Below are 13,824 nucleotides of genomic sequence, written 5' to 3'. Positions count from 1 at the left end.
CTGTGATTGTTAATTATGACTACTGAAAGAGATGATTCGCTTCAGTCTGTGACTGTGAGGTTGGATGGGAAGAACTATTCGTATTGGAGCTATGTAATGCGAAATTTTTTTAAGGATAAGAAGATGTGGGAGTATGTTAGTGGAACTTATATAATACCTAAGAATATTGAGGAGGGGATACTAAAATAAAACTTTGACCGATCATAGTTTAGGTTAATTATATTTGTTGTTGGAAGCGAGCTGGTATCATCCATGGAGGCGTCTAAGTGATTATCGGAACCTTTCATTCGTTTCTTTCTTTGCGTGAGTACTTATACACATCATTCGTCTCTAAATGATCTTCATTATGTCATCAAAATGCATTTTTAATGGGAACTACTGCTTTAACTCACAAGTGTCAGTTAGTAAACTATTTTTGTTGGTGTACTTTATACCTTGTCTTGTTGCTTTTGAAGCATAATTTAATTGTTTGCAGGGCTTTATTTATGTTATAGGTCAATCATATTTACCTGAGTGTGTGATACAGAGATGGTCATCATAGACAATTATTTTTAATTGCTTGAGTTTGATTCTTTGTTGAGTTTCTTTCAGTAATTCTATTTTTTTACAAGTCTTTTCTCTTGTTGAATTGTTTTTTTTAAAAAAAAAAACTAAAAAAAACTTTGACCAATTTGATAAAAAATCTAGTTGTAAACTACAACTTGTTTTCAGCTCATTTTAACCAAAATCACCTAGAAAATTGATGGCCAAAATCCCCAAGAATAACTTTCTTTCTCTAAAACAAAATATGGTGATCCTCTCTCTCTCTCTCCTAAAAAAAAAACTAAAAACAGAGGAAAACAAAGTTTGATATCAAAATACAATGATGAAAAATTATAGGGACTAAAATGAACTTTGCAAACAAATTGCAAAGCCACAACTTATTTTAGTCGAGTTTTTCACTTCAGTTCTATATCTTTCAATTCAACCCTCATCCTTGAAAAAATATGCAATTAAGCTTTAATTTGGATTTAAAAAAGCTCAATTGTGAAAAAAAAATAATTGAGTATCAAATTGGAAATTTTCAAAAAATTCACTATTAATATCCATATTCCATAGTGAAATAAATATAAGTGAATAGTGATGAAGAGAAAACTCCTTTCTCTTTTAATTTATACTATAATTTGGTATTGTGGCACATACTTTTTAAAAATATTCTTTATTTAAAAGCAAATTAAAATATTATATATGAATATGCATTTTAGAATTTAATAACTAGTTTATTAAATTTATGTGAATTTGGTCAATATTTTAATAGACCACTATTTTTTAATTCATGAGAATTAATGGTTAAAATCTTGATATAAAACGCTATACCTATAAGTGAGGCTGATATTTGAAAAATTGGAATTGATCAGAAAATCCTCAAAGTTATTCTAAATATTTATCAATTTTTATTGAGATTAATTTTTACCATAATACACAAATTACAAATAACTTTTTTTTTCTAAGAATTTATCTTGGTACAAGAGTCCATAATAAATTATTAAACACCAAAGTTATTCATACATGCAAATCTCAATCCTAAACTATAGATATATCATAAAATCATCAAAATCTCTAAACCACATCTAATCACAAAGTAACTTACCTGGGTAGGGTGCGCTAGGGGTGTTAATACATTCTTTACCCACAACTAGTCGTTTACTCTCGAATCTCTAATAAGACTAGTATACTTAGGTTTCTTAGTGACCTTGAACTAAACAACTAGGTGGCGACTCTAAATGACCCCCCGATGTTGCGCGTCCATGTACAACATCCTAAAATATCAATCTTCTCAATTAAGTCCAAATTGGGCTCCCAAACTTAATTTTTCACCAATTAAGTCACCTAATAAAATTAATTTGATCAATTTAAAGTAAAATTAAGTCCTTGCATCTAATTAAATCCTTCAATTGGACCTAAAAAAATTCTTAAACAGAAATAAAATTTAATTTGGCCCATGATTAAATAAAAGTAGCCTATTCAAAATCTAATTATGTCCTTAGGCTTAATTTTTATAAAGATTCGTTCAATAATCATTTAACTTGACATTGAATTTGCATTGTTTCTCCAGTTTTGGATAAATAAAGTACAATTAAGCTTCCAATTCCATCCAAAATTGCAATTCTACATTTGAAATTTTCCCAGCATGCTTTTGCCAAAATGCTAGTTTTCTTACTATTATTATTTTTTAATCTTTTTTATTTTGAAAAGAAAGAAGATGAATTTAAAAAATAATCTAGAAACATATTATTACAGTGACAATACATAAAAGATAACACGAAAACCCTCGTCACAAAATAAAAACTTTTACAAACATTTTAATGAATTGTTTTAAATCACTATAATTTTTCTACTATATTGATTATATTAATAAGGTGTCGACTGTTTTCTGGTTGCAAATGGTAAAATTTATTACGGTGAGATGTTAATTAATTAAAATTAAAATTAAATTTAATCATATTAAGTGTACGCTAATATGTTAAAGCTATATCATTTATCTTAAATAAATAATAAATATGTTAATTTTGTGTTGGATTAAGTTTGGATTCAACCAATATAAAATAAAATAAGAGGTCCTAGTGTATACGAAGCAGAACAACAGGTACGAAACTAAAGCCTCTCCCAATTATCAATTGCCCGCAGCAAATTAACCACAGCTGCAAGTGCGAAGCATATTTGTTAAACCTGTATGCTAGATTGAACAAACAAAACTCAGGGTTCAGAGCTAGAATTGAATTGAATTCTTAATTCAAATACATAAAATATTATTGATTTGATGAAATTTGATTTGGTTAAGTTTTTAGTGATTCAGCTGATTTGATAAAATTTGATAAAAATTAGCCAAATCAATATCAAGAAAAAAATATTATTATTTTAATAAAAATAGTTAATTTGGATTGATCTATTAACTCACATGTTGACCTCGACTTATTATAATAGGAAGGAAACATTTTATTAATTATCGATTGAATTGATTTTGTACATGAAGCCATTAGACTTGCGTGCACCTAAAAAATTGAAGGAATCTCAAATTTTATTGGTAGTAGGTGTCACAAATAAAAATATAGTAAATAAAAATAAATAAATAGTAATAAGTAGTAAATAGAAATGGAGTAATAAATAGTGGGCTCCATAGTTTCTATGGTTATTTCCTTAACGGCAAGGTCCTCTCTAGACACCGGAGCCCCTTACTTGATCCAATCAATGTTATCGTTAATTTTTTTTTGGCTCTACCCATGAATTTCCTAGTAGTTTACAGTAAGATTACTATTTAATTATGCGGATTTTAGTCCATTCTGGCAAGAGTAGATGCGTTCATTTTTGACCTTTTAATTTAAATAAGATTTATCATGCTTAACATTTATTATTTGCTACCAATGGGGAATTCTTTAGCATTTTCAATTGAAAATTGAGGATTGAGATAGCTGAATTTGCTAAGATTGGTTGTGGTGGGGATTGAAGCTGTGATTTGGGATCGGTTCAGGATCTTCTGCTGATAGGTTTATCCAGCAGACTTCAAGAGGTAAGAAACCTGCTCTTATATCATGCAAAGAAAAGGATCAGATCAGAGTTGCTAAACATGAAAAGAGAACAAGAGCTAAAGCTGCATAAATTAGCAGCTTAATAAAAAGAATACAATTTTATTGTGATGTTTTAAAAATAAAAGAGAATAGAAAACGGTAACAAAACTCTTGGAGGCTTAAAAGTAGATATAAATGAATAAACGGTATTGTAGTAATTAAATAAAAAGTTGATAAATATAAATAGAAAAAAAATAAGAGATCTGAATTCTTAGAAAGAAAATCGTGAGAGTGAAAGAAGAAAAAGAGGAAAAGATAAAGAAAAGTGAAGAGAATTAGAGAAAATAAGTTAAGATGTAAGATTTATGTTTTGATGTGTATAAATGTGTTTTCCTTAGCTTTAATTTTTTGTTTTGTTGAATATTAGGGTTTTGAAGATTGTGTTTTGGGTTTGATTGATGAATTGATTTGAAAATTATGTGTGAATTGTTATGGATAATGAGTTATATAGTTGATTTTGAAAGGTTTTTTAAAAAAATGATGATTTTGAGTTATAGTTTGTTTCAATAATGAATTTGAGTTAGAAATCTTGATATATCAGTAGGCTATCTGTGTAAATTCTGGGTTTGAGGTTGAAGATAATAAAATTTCAATTTGGTTCCTTAATTTGTAAAAATTGCAGTTTAGTTCCTGAACTTTGACAAAATGTAATGTTGAGAAATTATAGGGAATTAGTACTTAGTAGCTCAAAAAAATAAGGGACTGAAATAAACTTTGCAAACAATTACAATGTCACAACATATTTTTACCCTGAAATTTGAATAGTAATAAACAGAAAAATCCTTTCTCTTTTAATTTATGCTATAATTTAGTATTGTGACACATACTTTTTGAAAATAATTTTTTATTTAAAAACATATTAAAATATTATATATATATATATATATAAAATAACAAGAAATATTTAAAAATATATTAATTAAATATTTTTATAAATTAAATATAATTATAAAAACCACTCTGACACAGTAAAAAAACAAATAGCCTCTTTTTCATACTAATTTTCATCTCCTATCTTCTACAAGGCTGGCCCCTACGTGACCTTACTTTCTTCCTTCTTTGTCCCATTCCTCTTTCACCTTTTATCATGCCGTGATTTTAGGATTTTTTTTTTTATTCTTCCTTCTTTGTCCTATTCCTTTCTTTCTCCTTTTATCATGCCGTGATTTTAAGGTTTTTAAAGTAGTTTTTTTTAAAAAAAATATTAAAATGATATTATTTTTTATTTTTAAAAATTATTTTTAATATCAATATAAAAATAAAAAAAATTAATTTAGAATAAAAAAAACTCAGAAACTAACAATAACATAATAAGTTATAAAACATGACTTTGAATTAAATATTTTTTACTTTCATCAACCAAAATCACTATTTGAAAGCGACAAGAAGTAGTAATAGCGCACGGTAGTACAGCATCTCCAACGACACGTCTCAGCAGCCAAAAAGTTGTCAAATATATATATATATATATATATATATATATATAAACCTAATTTTATAATAATTACTTAATAATAAAAACTCAAAACTAATTATTTAACAATTACTCACCATCTCATATTATCAATAATGACTAATTACAAGAAACAATGAAAAAAAAATATAATGACTAATTACAAGAAACAGTGAATGAAAAAATAAAGCGAAACCACAAAAAACTTAGCTTAAAATCAGCAATCGAATATCAAAGAAAGCTATAACTCAAAACTACTGCTTTAACTCACAATAGTCAGTTAGAATCCATGTAAACTATTATATTGTTATACTTATTCCTTGCCTTGTTGCTTTTGAAGCTGGATTCCATACAGAGCTAAAGGCCTTCTCCTCTTCTTCCTCCCGCTATTTCATTGAGCACTCAGTACCAGTGCTTTCCGCACATATTTTCCCAAATTAAGGTAATGGAATTCCTATTCCCATTCTCTCTGCGCCTGTTTTACTTGTAGTGACTCACTCTCACGTCCTGTATCCTTATTTCTTTGATTTTCAGACCTGTGGAAAATGGCTCTCGAAAGTGCTGGTGGATCCATTATATCTAAGATAGCAGAACTCATGGTGGAACCAGTAGGAAGGCAGTTCCGTTACATGTTCTGTTTCAACACTTTTGTTGAAGAATTCAAAGAACGAAAGGAGAACCTTGCTTTAGCACTAGATGGTCTGCAAGACGATGTTGAAGCTGCTGAAAGGAATGCTAAAGAAATTTACGAAGATGTCAAACAGTGGCTGGAAGATGCAAACAACGAGATTGAAGGTGCGAAGCCCTTGGAAAATGAAATAGGAAAAAATGGCAAATGCTTCACTTGGTGTCCAAACTGCATGCGACAATTCAAGTTAAGCAAGGCACTGGCCAAGAAGTCGGAGACTTTCAGAGAACTTGGAGAAAGTAGCGAAAAGTTTAAAACAGTGGCCCACAAAGCTCATCCTCAGCCCATAGAATTTCTTCCATCAAAGGAATTCACGCCCTTAAAATCGTCAGAAGAAGCTTTCGAACAGATTATGGAAGCTCTCAAAGATGACAAAGTCAATATGATCGGACTGTGCGGCATGGGAGGGGTGGGTAAAACCACCCTGGCGAAAGAAGTAGGCAGGAGAGCCAAAGAGTTGCAGCTTTTTCCTGAAGTTTTGATGGCTACGGTGTCCCAGAATCCAAATGTCACAGACATCCAGGATCGAATGGCAGATAAGTTAGGTCTGGATATTAAAGAAAAGAGTAGAGAAGGGAGAGCAGATCGATTAAGGCATATACTGAAGGAAGTGGAGAAGATGCTTATAATCCTAGATGATGTTTGGAAATATATTGACTTGAAAGAGATAGGGATCCCATTTGGTGATGATCACAGGGGTTGTAAAATTCTTCTAACAACACGTCTTCAAGCCATATGTTCTTCTATGGAGTGCCAGCAAAAAGTGCTTTTAAGAGTCTTAACTGAAGATGAAGCATTGGTTTTATTCAGAATCAAAGCAGGTTTACGTGATGGGGACTCTACCTTGAACACAGTGGCAAGGGAGGTTGCGAGAGAATGCCAAGGCTTGCCTATAGCACTTGTGACGGTGGGAAGGGCTCTAAGAGGTAAATCTGAAGTTGAGTGGGAAGTAGCATTTAGACAGCTAAAAAACTCTCAATTTCTGGACATGGAACACATTGATGAACAAAGAACTGCATATGCATGTCTTAAGTTGAGCTATGATTATTTGAAGAGCAAGGAAACCAAGTTATGTTTCTTGATATGTTGTTTATTTCCAGAAGATTACAACATTCCAATCGAGGACTTGACGAGATATGCAGTTGGGTATCTCATTGAAGATGCAAGGAAACGAGTTTCTGTGGCCATCGAAAACCTCAAAGATTGTTGCATGCTGTTGGGCACTGAAACTGAAGAACATGTGAGAATGCATGACTTGGTTCGTGATGTTGCTATTCGGATAGCATCATCTAAAGAATATGGATTCATGGTAAAGGCAGGCATTGGGTTGAAGGAGTGGCCAATGAGCAATAAAAGCTTCGAAGGTTGTACAACTATTTCGTTAATGGGCAATAAACTAGCAGAACTTCCTGAAGGATTGGTATGTCCAAAGCTCGAAGTTCTATTATTAGAACTGGATGATGGTTTGAATGTTCCTCAGAGGTTTTTTGAAGGGATGAAAGAAATTGAGGTTTTGTCTCTGAAGGGAGGGTGTTTGTCATTGCAATCACTTGAACTCTCAACGAAACTTCAATCGTTGATGTTGATCACGTGTGGATGCAAGGACCTCATTTGGTTGAGAAAGCTGCAGAGACTTAAGATTCTTGGTCTTATGTGGTGCTTATCCATTGAAGAATTACCTGATGAAATAGGAGAGCTCAAGGAGCTAAGGTTGTTGGATGTGACAGGTTGTCGAAGGCTAAGAAGGATCCCTGTGAATTTGATTGGAAGGTTGAAGAAGTTAGAAGAATTGTTGATCGGGAAAGACAGCTTTCAGGGATGGGATGTTGTTGGGACAAGCACAGGAGGAATGAATGCAAGCCTAAAAGAACTAAATTCGTTGTCTCATTTAGCCGTATTATCATTGAGGATACCGAAGGTTGAATGCATTCCCAGAGATTTTGTTTTTCCAGTTAGGTTGCGCAAATATGATATAATATTAGGGTATGGGTTTGTGGCAGGACGATACCCAACCTCGACAAGATTAAATTTGGCTGGTACATCCTTAAATGCGAAGACATTTGGGCAATTGTTTTTACATAAATTAGAATTTGTAAAAGTGAGGGATTGTGGGGATATTTTCACTCTGTTTCCAGCAAAATTGCTGCAAGTTTTGAAAAATCTAAAGGAGGTGATTGTTCACGGCTGTAAATCAGTGGAAGAGGTATTTGAATTGGGTGAGGCTGATGAAGGAAGCAGTGAGCAGATGGAGCTGCCGTTTCTGTCATCTTTAACAACGTTACAGCTGTCATGTTTATCTGAGCTCAAATGCATATGGAAGGGGCCCACCAGAAATGTCAGCCTCCAAAATCTTAATTTTCTGGCAGTTACGTTTCTCAACAAACTAACATTTATCTTCACAGCGTTCCTCGCTCAAAGTCTGTCAAAGCTAGAAAGTCTTTGCATAACAGATTGTCGTGAATTGAAACATATTATCAGAGAAGAGGATGGTGAAAGGAAAATAATTCCAAAGTCTCCTTACTTCCCAAAATTAAAAACTATCATCATAGAAGAGTGTGGTAAACTGGAATATGTCTTCTCTGTCTCTGTGTCTCTAACTCTTCAAAGTCTACCACAACTGCAAACACTTGAGATAAGAGATTGTGGTGAATTAAAGCATATTATCAAAGAAGAGGATGGTGAAAAGGAAATAATTCCAGAGTCTCCTTGCTTCCCACAATTAAAAACTCTCCGTATATCTTACTGTGGTAAACTGGAATATTTCTTCCCTGTCTCCATGTCTCTAACTCTTCCGAACCTGGAACAGATGACGATTTATGATGGTGACAATTTAAAGCAAATATTTTACAGTGGAGAAGGAGATGCACTCCCCAGAGATGACATCATCAAGTTCCCTCGGCTAAGAGAATTGTCTCTTCGGCTCAGATCAAATTACAGCTTTTTAAGTCCAAGGAATTTTGATGCTCAATTGCCTTTGCAAGAATTAACCATTGAAGGCCACGAAGAAGTGGGTAATTGGTTGGCACAGCTACAAGTACGTAATTTATATTTCTCCACTAATTTAAATTGTCAATTTCGATAATTTATTCTTTCTTCCTCCCAATTTCTAAAAGTAAAGTAATTGGTTGGCACAGCTACCAGTGGGAAATCCAAGTTTGATATTTTTTTTTAATTATATAACATATTGTATCCAAACATAGATTCGTTCATTATCCAGTGAATCATTTTTAGAAAACCTATTAGAGTCGTTTATAAATTGATGTGCTATAATGTGCACAAAAAAATAAATCTATTTACGCTAAATTTTATATTTAATTAATAACATAATTTTATATTTAATAACATAATTTTATATTTAATTATTGAATTAAATTTAAATTTCACTAAATTATTTAACAGATCCAATTCTATATAAAAAAACAAGCTTATTAGAAAAAAAACAGCCTTGAAAGACTCGTGAGTTAGATTTGGAAGATGACGTTTGAGCTAAATTTTTTTTTTTTTTGGATTTTATGCTTAATTTTAAATGTTATGTTGTATTTCCTTTTTATTATTTAAGATTATAATTTTTTTACCTTGCAAAAGTCAATTTCTAACCTATTTAATGAGCTATATAAACCTTTTAGAAAAATAAAATATTAGTTACTATTTTTATTTTTATTTTTTACATGAAACTAATTATTAGGAGTTGTAGTAACCTTTTTTTCGCAAAAATATAATTATTATTCAACTTATCTCTAATATGTAATCTCTAAGAAGTATTTAATCCTGTTTTTTCTATTTTTTTATCCTATTTATACATCATATAACTTGTTTTTATGAGAGTGAAAAAATATAATATTGTTCTCTGATAAGATGGCCGTCCATGGGCAGCAAAACGGCTTCTTACAAAGATTAGAATTTATACAAGTGGACGATTGTGGGGATGTTCGCACTCCGTTTCCAGCAAAATTGCTGCGAGCTTTGAAAAATCTAAGGAGGGTGAACATTTACAACTGCAAATCATTGGAAGAGGTATTTGAATTAGGTGAGCTGCCTGATGAAGGAAGCAGTGAGGAGAAGGAGCTGCTGTCATCTTTAACAGGGTTATATCTAAAAAGGTTACCTGAGCTCAAATGCATATGGAAGGGGCCCACCAGACATGTCAGCCTTCGAAGTCTTGCTCATCTGTATCTGGATTCTCTCAACAAACTAACATTTATCTTCAAAGCGTCCCTCGCTCAAAATCTGTCAAAGCTAGAAAGACTTTACATAAGTAAATGCCGTGAATTAAAGCATATTATCAGAGAAGAGGATGGTGAAAAGGAAATAATTCAAGAGTCTCCTTGCTTCCCAAAATTAAAAACTATCATCATAGAAGAGTGTGGTAAACTGGAATATGTCTTCCCTGTATCTGTGTCTCCAAGCCTTCTGAACCTGGAAGAGATGCGGATTTTGAATGCTCATAATTTAAAGCAAATATTTTACAGTGTAGAAGGAGATGCACTCACCAGAGATGCCATCATCAAGTTCCCTAAGCTAAGAAGATTGTCTCTTTCAAATTGCAGCTTTTTTGGTCCAAAGAATTTTGCTGCCCAATTGCCTTCTTTGCAAATTCTAGAAATTGATGGCCACAAAGAATTGGGAAATTTGTTTGCACAGCTCGAAGTACGTATCATTCCTTGTCTCTTGATAGAGGGCTTAAGAAGTAATAATTATTGTAATGAAATCCTACCTAGATTTTTCAATCTTTATGCTTTCCCAGTTTTAGTGAAATTGAGGCTCTTCCCCCAATTAATAGAAGTATTTGAAGAGGAAGATAAACCTCCATCTGCCAATATTGAGTTAATTGTTTCAGTCCTGCAGCTTATGATTTCATATTCCCATGCCCTGTTGCCATGTCTACTTATATCCTTTTGTTGATAAGTTTTTGGCTGAAGTATTGGGGACAATTCGTTCATCTATTTACCAAAATTATATAGTTCCAAAGTGCACAAAATTTATTAGGTATCCTTGTTTTCTTTCAATGCAGGGGTTGACAAATTTGGAAACATTACGCTTGGGCTCCCTGCTGGTGCCTGACATTAGGTGTATATGGATGGGTCTCGTGCTAAGCAAATTGACTACTTTGAATGTGGTTGAGTGTAAAAGACTGACGCATGTATTCACACGCAGTATGATTTTCAGTCTAGTTCCACTGAAAGTGCTAAAGATATTGTCCTGTGAGGAATTGGAGCAAATCATTGCTAAGGATGATGATGAAAACGACCAGATATTGTTAGGAGATCATCTCCAATCTTTATGCTTTCCCAATTTGTGTGAAATTGAGATTAGAGAATGCAACAAGTTGAAGAGTCTCTTCCCAGTAGCCATGGCTTCAGGTCTCCCAAATCTCCAAATACTGAGGGTAAAAAAAGCCTCTCAATTATTGGGAGTATTTGGGCAGGATGATCAAGCTTCACTTGTCAACGTTGAGAAGGAGATGATGCTTCCTAATCTAAAGGAGTTGTCGCTAGAACAATTATCAAGTATTGTCTGTTTTAGTTTCGGATGGTGTGATTATTTCTTATTTCCTCGTTTGGAGAAGTTGAAGGTCTATCAATGTCCAAAGCTGACCACAAAATTTGCCACTACACCAGATGGTTCAATGAGTGCTCAATCAAAGGTGCTGCTGATTTGACTTGATTTCTTGCCTCTTTTTTATTGTGTTTGTTTCTTGTTTCGCTCAATAATAAGATTTACAAGTTTAAACGAGCATGCCATGCTTGAATTGGTTTACAGGTATCTGAAGTAGCTGAAGATTCAAGCATTAATAGAGAGTGGACCCGAGATAATGGGTGGGAAGAAGAAGAAGATGGTGATGATGATGATGATTGGTAGTCTAATAATTCTTTCTTGCCCAAACCAGGTGATATAGCTGAAGATTATTTATCCTCTCCTTTACCTTCAAATTTTAATGGTTGAATTAAATCATGGAATGTCTTTGTTCTTCATGTTTGCATCAGGCAAGGTTGGTTAGCTGTTACATGATTTCAAGGTTGGTGCTGCGAATATGTTTTAGATTGGTGGGAAGTAATTCCAACTGTTTCATTGGCAATGGGATACAAATTGGCTTCGCATTGTAACAGTCTTATCTATCTATGTGTTTGCTGAAGAAGTTAGAAGTAATGTAATGTTGTGTGTGTAGTCATTATCGTACAAGCCTCCAGAAGTAAGGGCGTATGTTTGCTTGCCCATTTGTGTTTCTTTTGGTTTAATGTGTGGACTTTCATGCGTTCTCCTTTCTACGACTTGAGTTTTTTCTGCATCAGCATGTTTTCTCTGTCAGTTTGATGTTCTGTTTCTATTGCATAATGCATTATTAAAAATGTTATTGTATGAGCATGTGAATATATTTGGGCATTCAAATCTCAAGATGACTGAAACTTGATGCTGTACTATCTGTTCAAAAGTTTTCCTAGCAGAACAATCTCTTGTTGAATGGTTTTTTCGAGCAGATTTCCTTTGAAGATGGTTTTTTCATGCTGGCTATTGAGTTTCATTCTTTGAGTTTGTATTACACAGTGCGAAGGTAAAGCTGAAAAAGCTGAGGGCGGGTTGGACCTGGGCCTCATGCCCAATCAGCCCATTCCCCTTTTTTTTTTTTTTGGTTTTGATATTTAACTAGCAAGCTTTTTTTTTTTTTATCTCAGCAAATTTCAAAAACATTCAAGGATCATTTTGAATTTATTTATAGGTCCCTCAAATATATTTTTTTGGTATTTCATTGTATAACTAACTTGTAAATTTTTATTGTGAAATGTAAATCTACTGTACAATACATTTTTTTCTATAAAAAAAAAAATATGCATGCATTGATTTTAAAATGATTTTACTAGGTTATTCACTTCCATAGTCGAGAAATACCATATGTTTTTTTTAGTACGTAATATTTACCGACACCAGAATTGGAAGTATCTATAGTTAAATATTCACTGACGCTAAAGTCAGAAATATTACAAGCAAACCATCATAGCATAAACCAATAAACTGTTAGCAATTTAAGACAAAACCAGTCAGACATGACGTTTAAGGGGTGATAATATCTTCTCTTTTACGTAACTAGTCCCATACCATAGGATCTCTGTTGACTAGTTAGGGTACCTAGTAACTATTATACTAGGTGACGACTCTTTAAGCAAGACCTTCCATATCTAAGAAAAAGATGCCAAAAATCTTTTCTTTTGAGTAAATGTTTTTAAGGCCGCCACGATGTCGGGTGCGATAATCTTCATACATGTTAGATAAATATTATGCTGAATGTAATGAAAAATTGCTCCTTTTATTGAAGAGTTGGATACATCGGACGGGATATCAAAGTTAGCTATGTGTAAAAGGGACCTCAATAAATCCATTCAAAATCTTAAATAAACATTTAATTGATTTAAAAATAAAAAATCAACTTGAATCTAAATTAATTATCGAGCTAGATGTACTTTTTTTAGTGTCGTACTTGTGCAGCGTCGCGACGATCGTCCACCACTCAAGGAAATGGAATATGGAATGGTGTATATGGCAAATATGGATAGACAAGGAATTCTTGTCTCTTATCAGTAAAATATGAACTCAGAGTCGCCACCTAGTATTTTGATCACTAGGAACCCTAACTGGTCTCGGAGATGGGGTACGGAGACTGGTTGCGTAAAGGGAAGGTATTGGCACCCCAAATACGCCCTACCTAAGATAGGCTGCATTGTTTTGTTGTCTGATAAAATCTAAGGTTTGGTTGTGGTTTCTAATCGTTGGTTCTGTCTATCTAAGATTTAAGAAAAGCCCTATGTAAGGAGGTTCTTATTCTTAATGGGGTAAAACCTAACCGTTTTAGCCTCCGAAAAAAGAATTTAATATTCAGAATACGTATTACGTGGAATGTCGTACCCTGAATACTAAAAGACAAACAAAATAATTTTTTTTTGTTTTTGAAATTTTGGCTAATATTCTCTTGACTTTAATAAACTGGTTATTAAAGCCAAAATGCATACTAAAACATTGTTTTTGGGTGTATGAAAAAACACAATATGATTTTTTAGCTTTGAGACACTTGGCCGTATGCATAAATT

At 32.9% G+C, this 13,824-nt stretch overlaps 1 protein-coding gene across 4 annotated transcripts in view; it reads left to right on the top strand.

Annotated features, from left to right (window-relative positions):
- Positions 1 to 3,432: 3,432 nt before the first annotated feature.
- Positions 3,433 to 13,824, top strand: part of LOC18095849 (probable disease resistance protein At1g12290) — a 73,371-nt gene continuing 62,979 nt past the window's right edge. For 2 of the 4 annotated variants that reach the window (XR_008057742.1, XM_052448470.1), the window contains exon 1: positions 5,593 to 8,780. Coding sequence is in view for 3 of the 4 variants with exons in the window: in XM_052448470.1 (XP_052304430.1) it covers positions 5,604 to 8,780 (3,177 nt within the window). In the remaining variant the exon portion in view is untranslated. Of the gene's footprint in view, positions 3,548 to 5,398; positions 5,501 to 5,592; positions 8,781 to 9,619; positions 10,394 to 10,757; positions 11,391 to 11,506; positions 11,634 to 11,730; positions 12,013 to 13,824 lie in introns of those variants that run through there. The other 2 variants (XM_024584279.2, XM_052448474.1) reach the window with 2 other exon arrangements.

Source organism: Populus trichocarpa, chromosome 1 (genome assembly GCF_000002775.5).
Source record: "Populus trichocarpa isolate Nisqually-1 chromosome 1, P.trichocarpa_v4.1, whole genome shotgun sequence".
In the NCBI taxonomy this organism is placed as follows: Eukaryota; Viridiplantae; Streptophyta; class Magnoliopsida; order Malpighiales; family Salicaceae; genus Populus; species Populus trichocarpa.
Note: the sequence above shows the minus strand (reverse complement) of the source record. Positions and strands in the feature narration are given on the sequence as shown.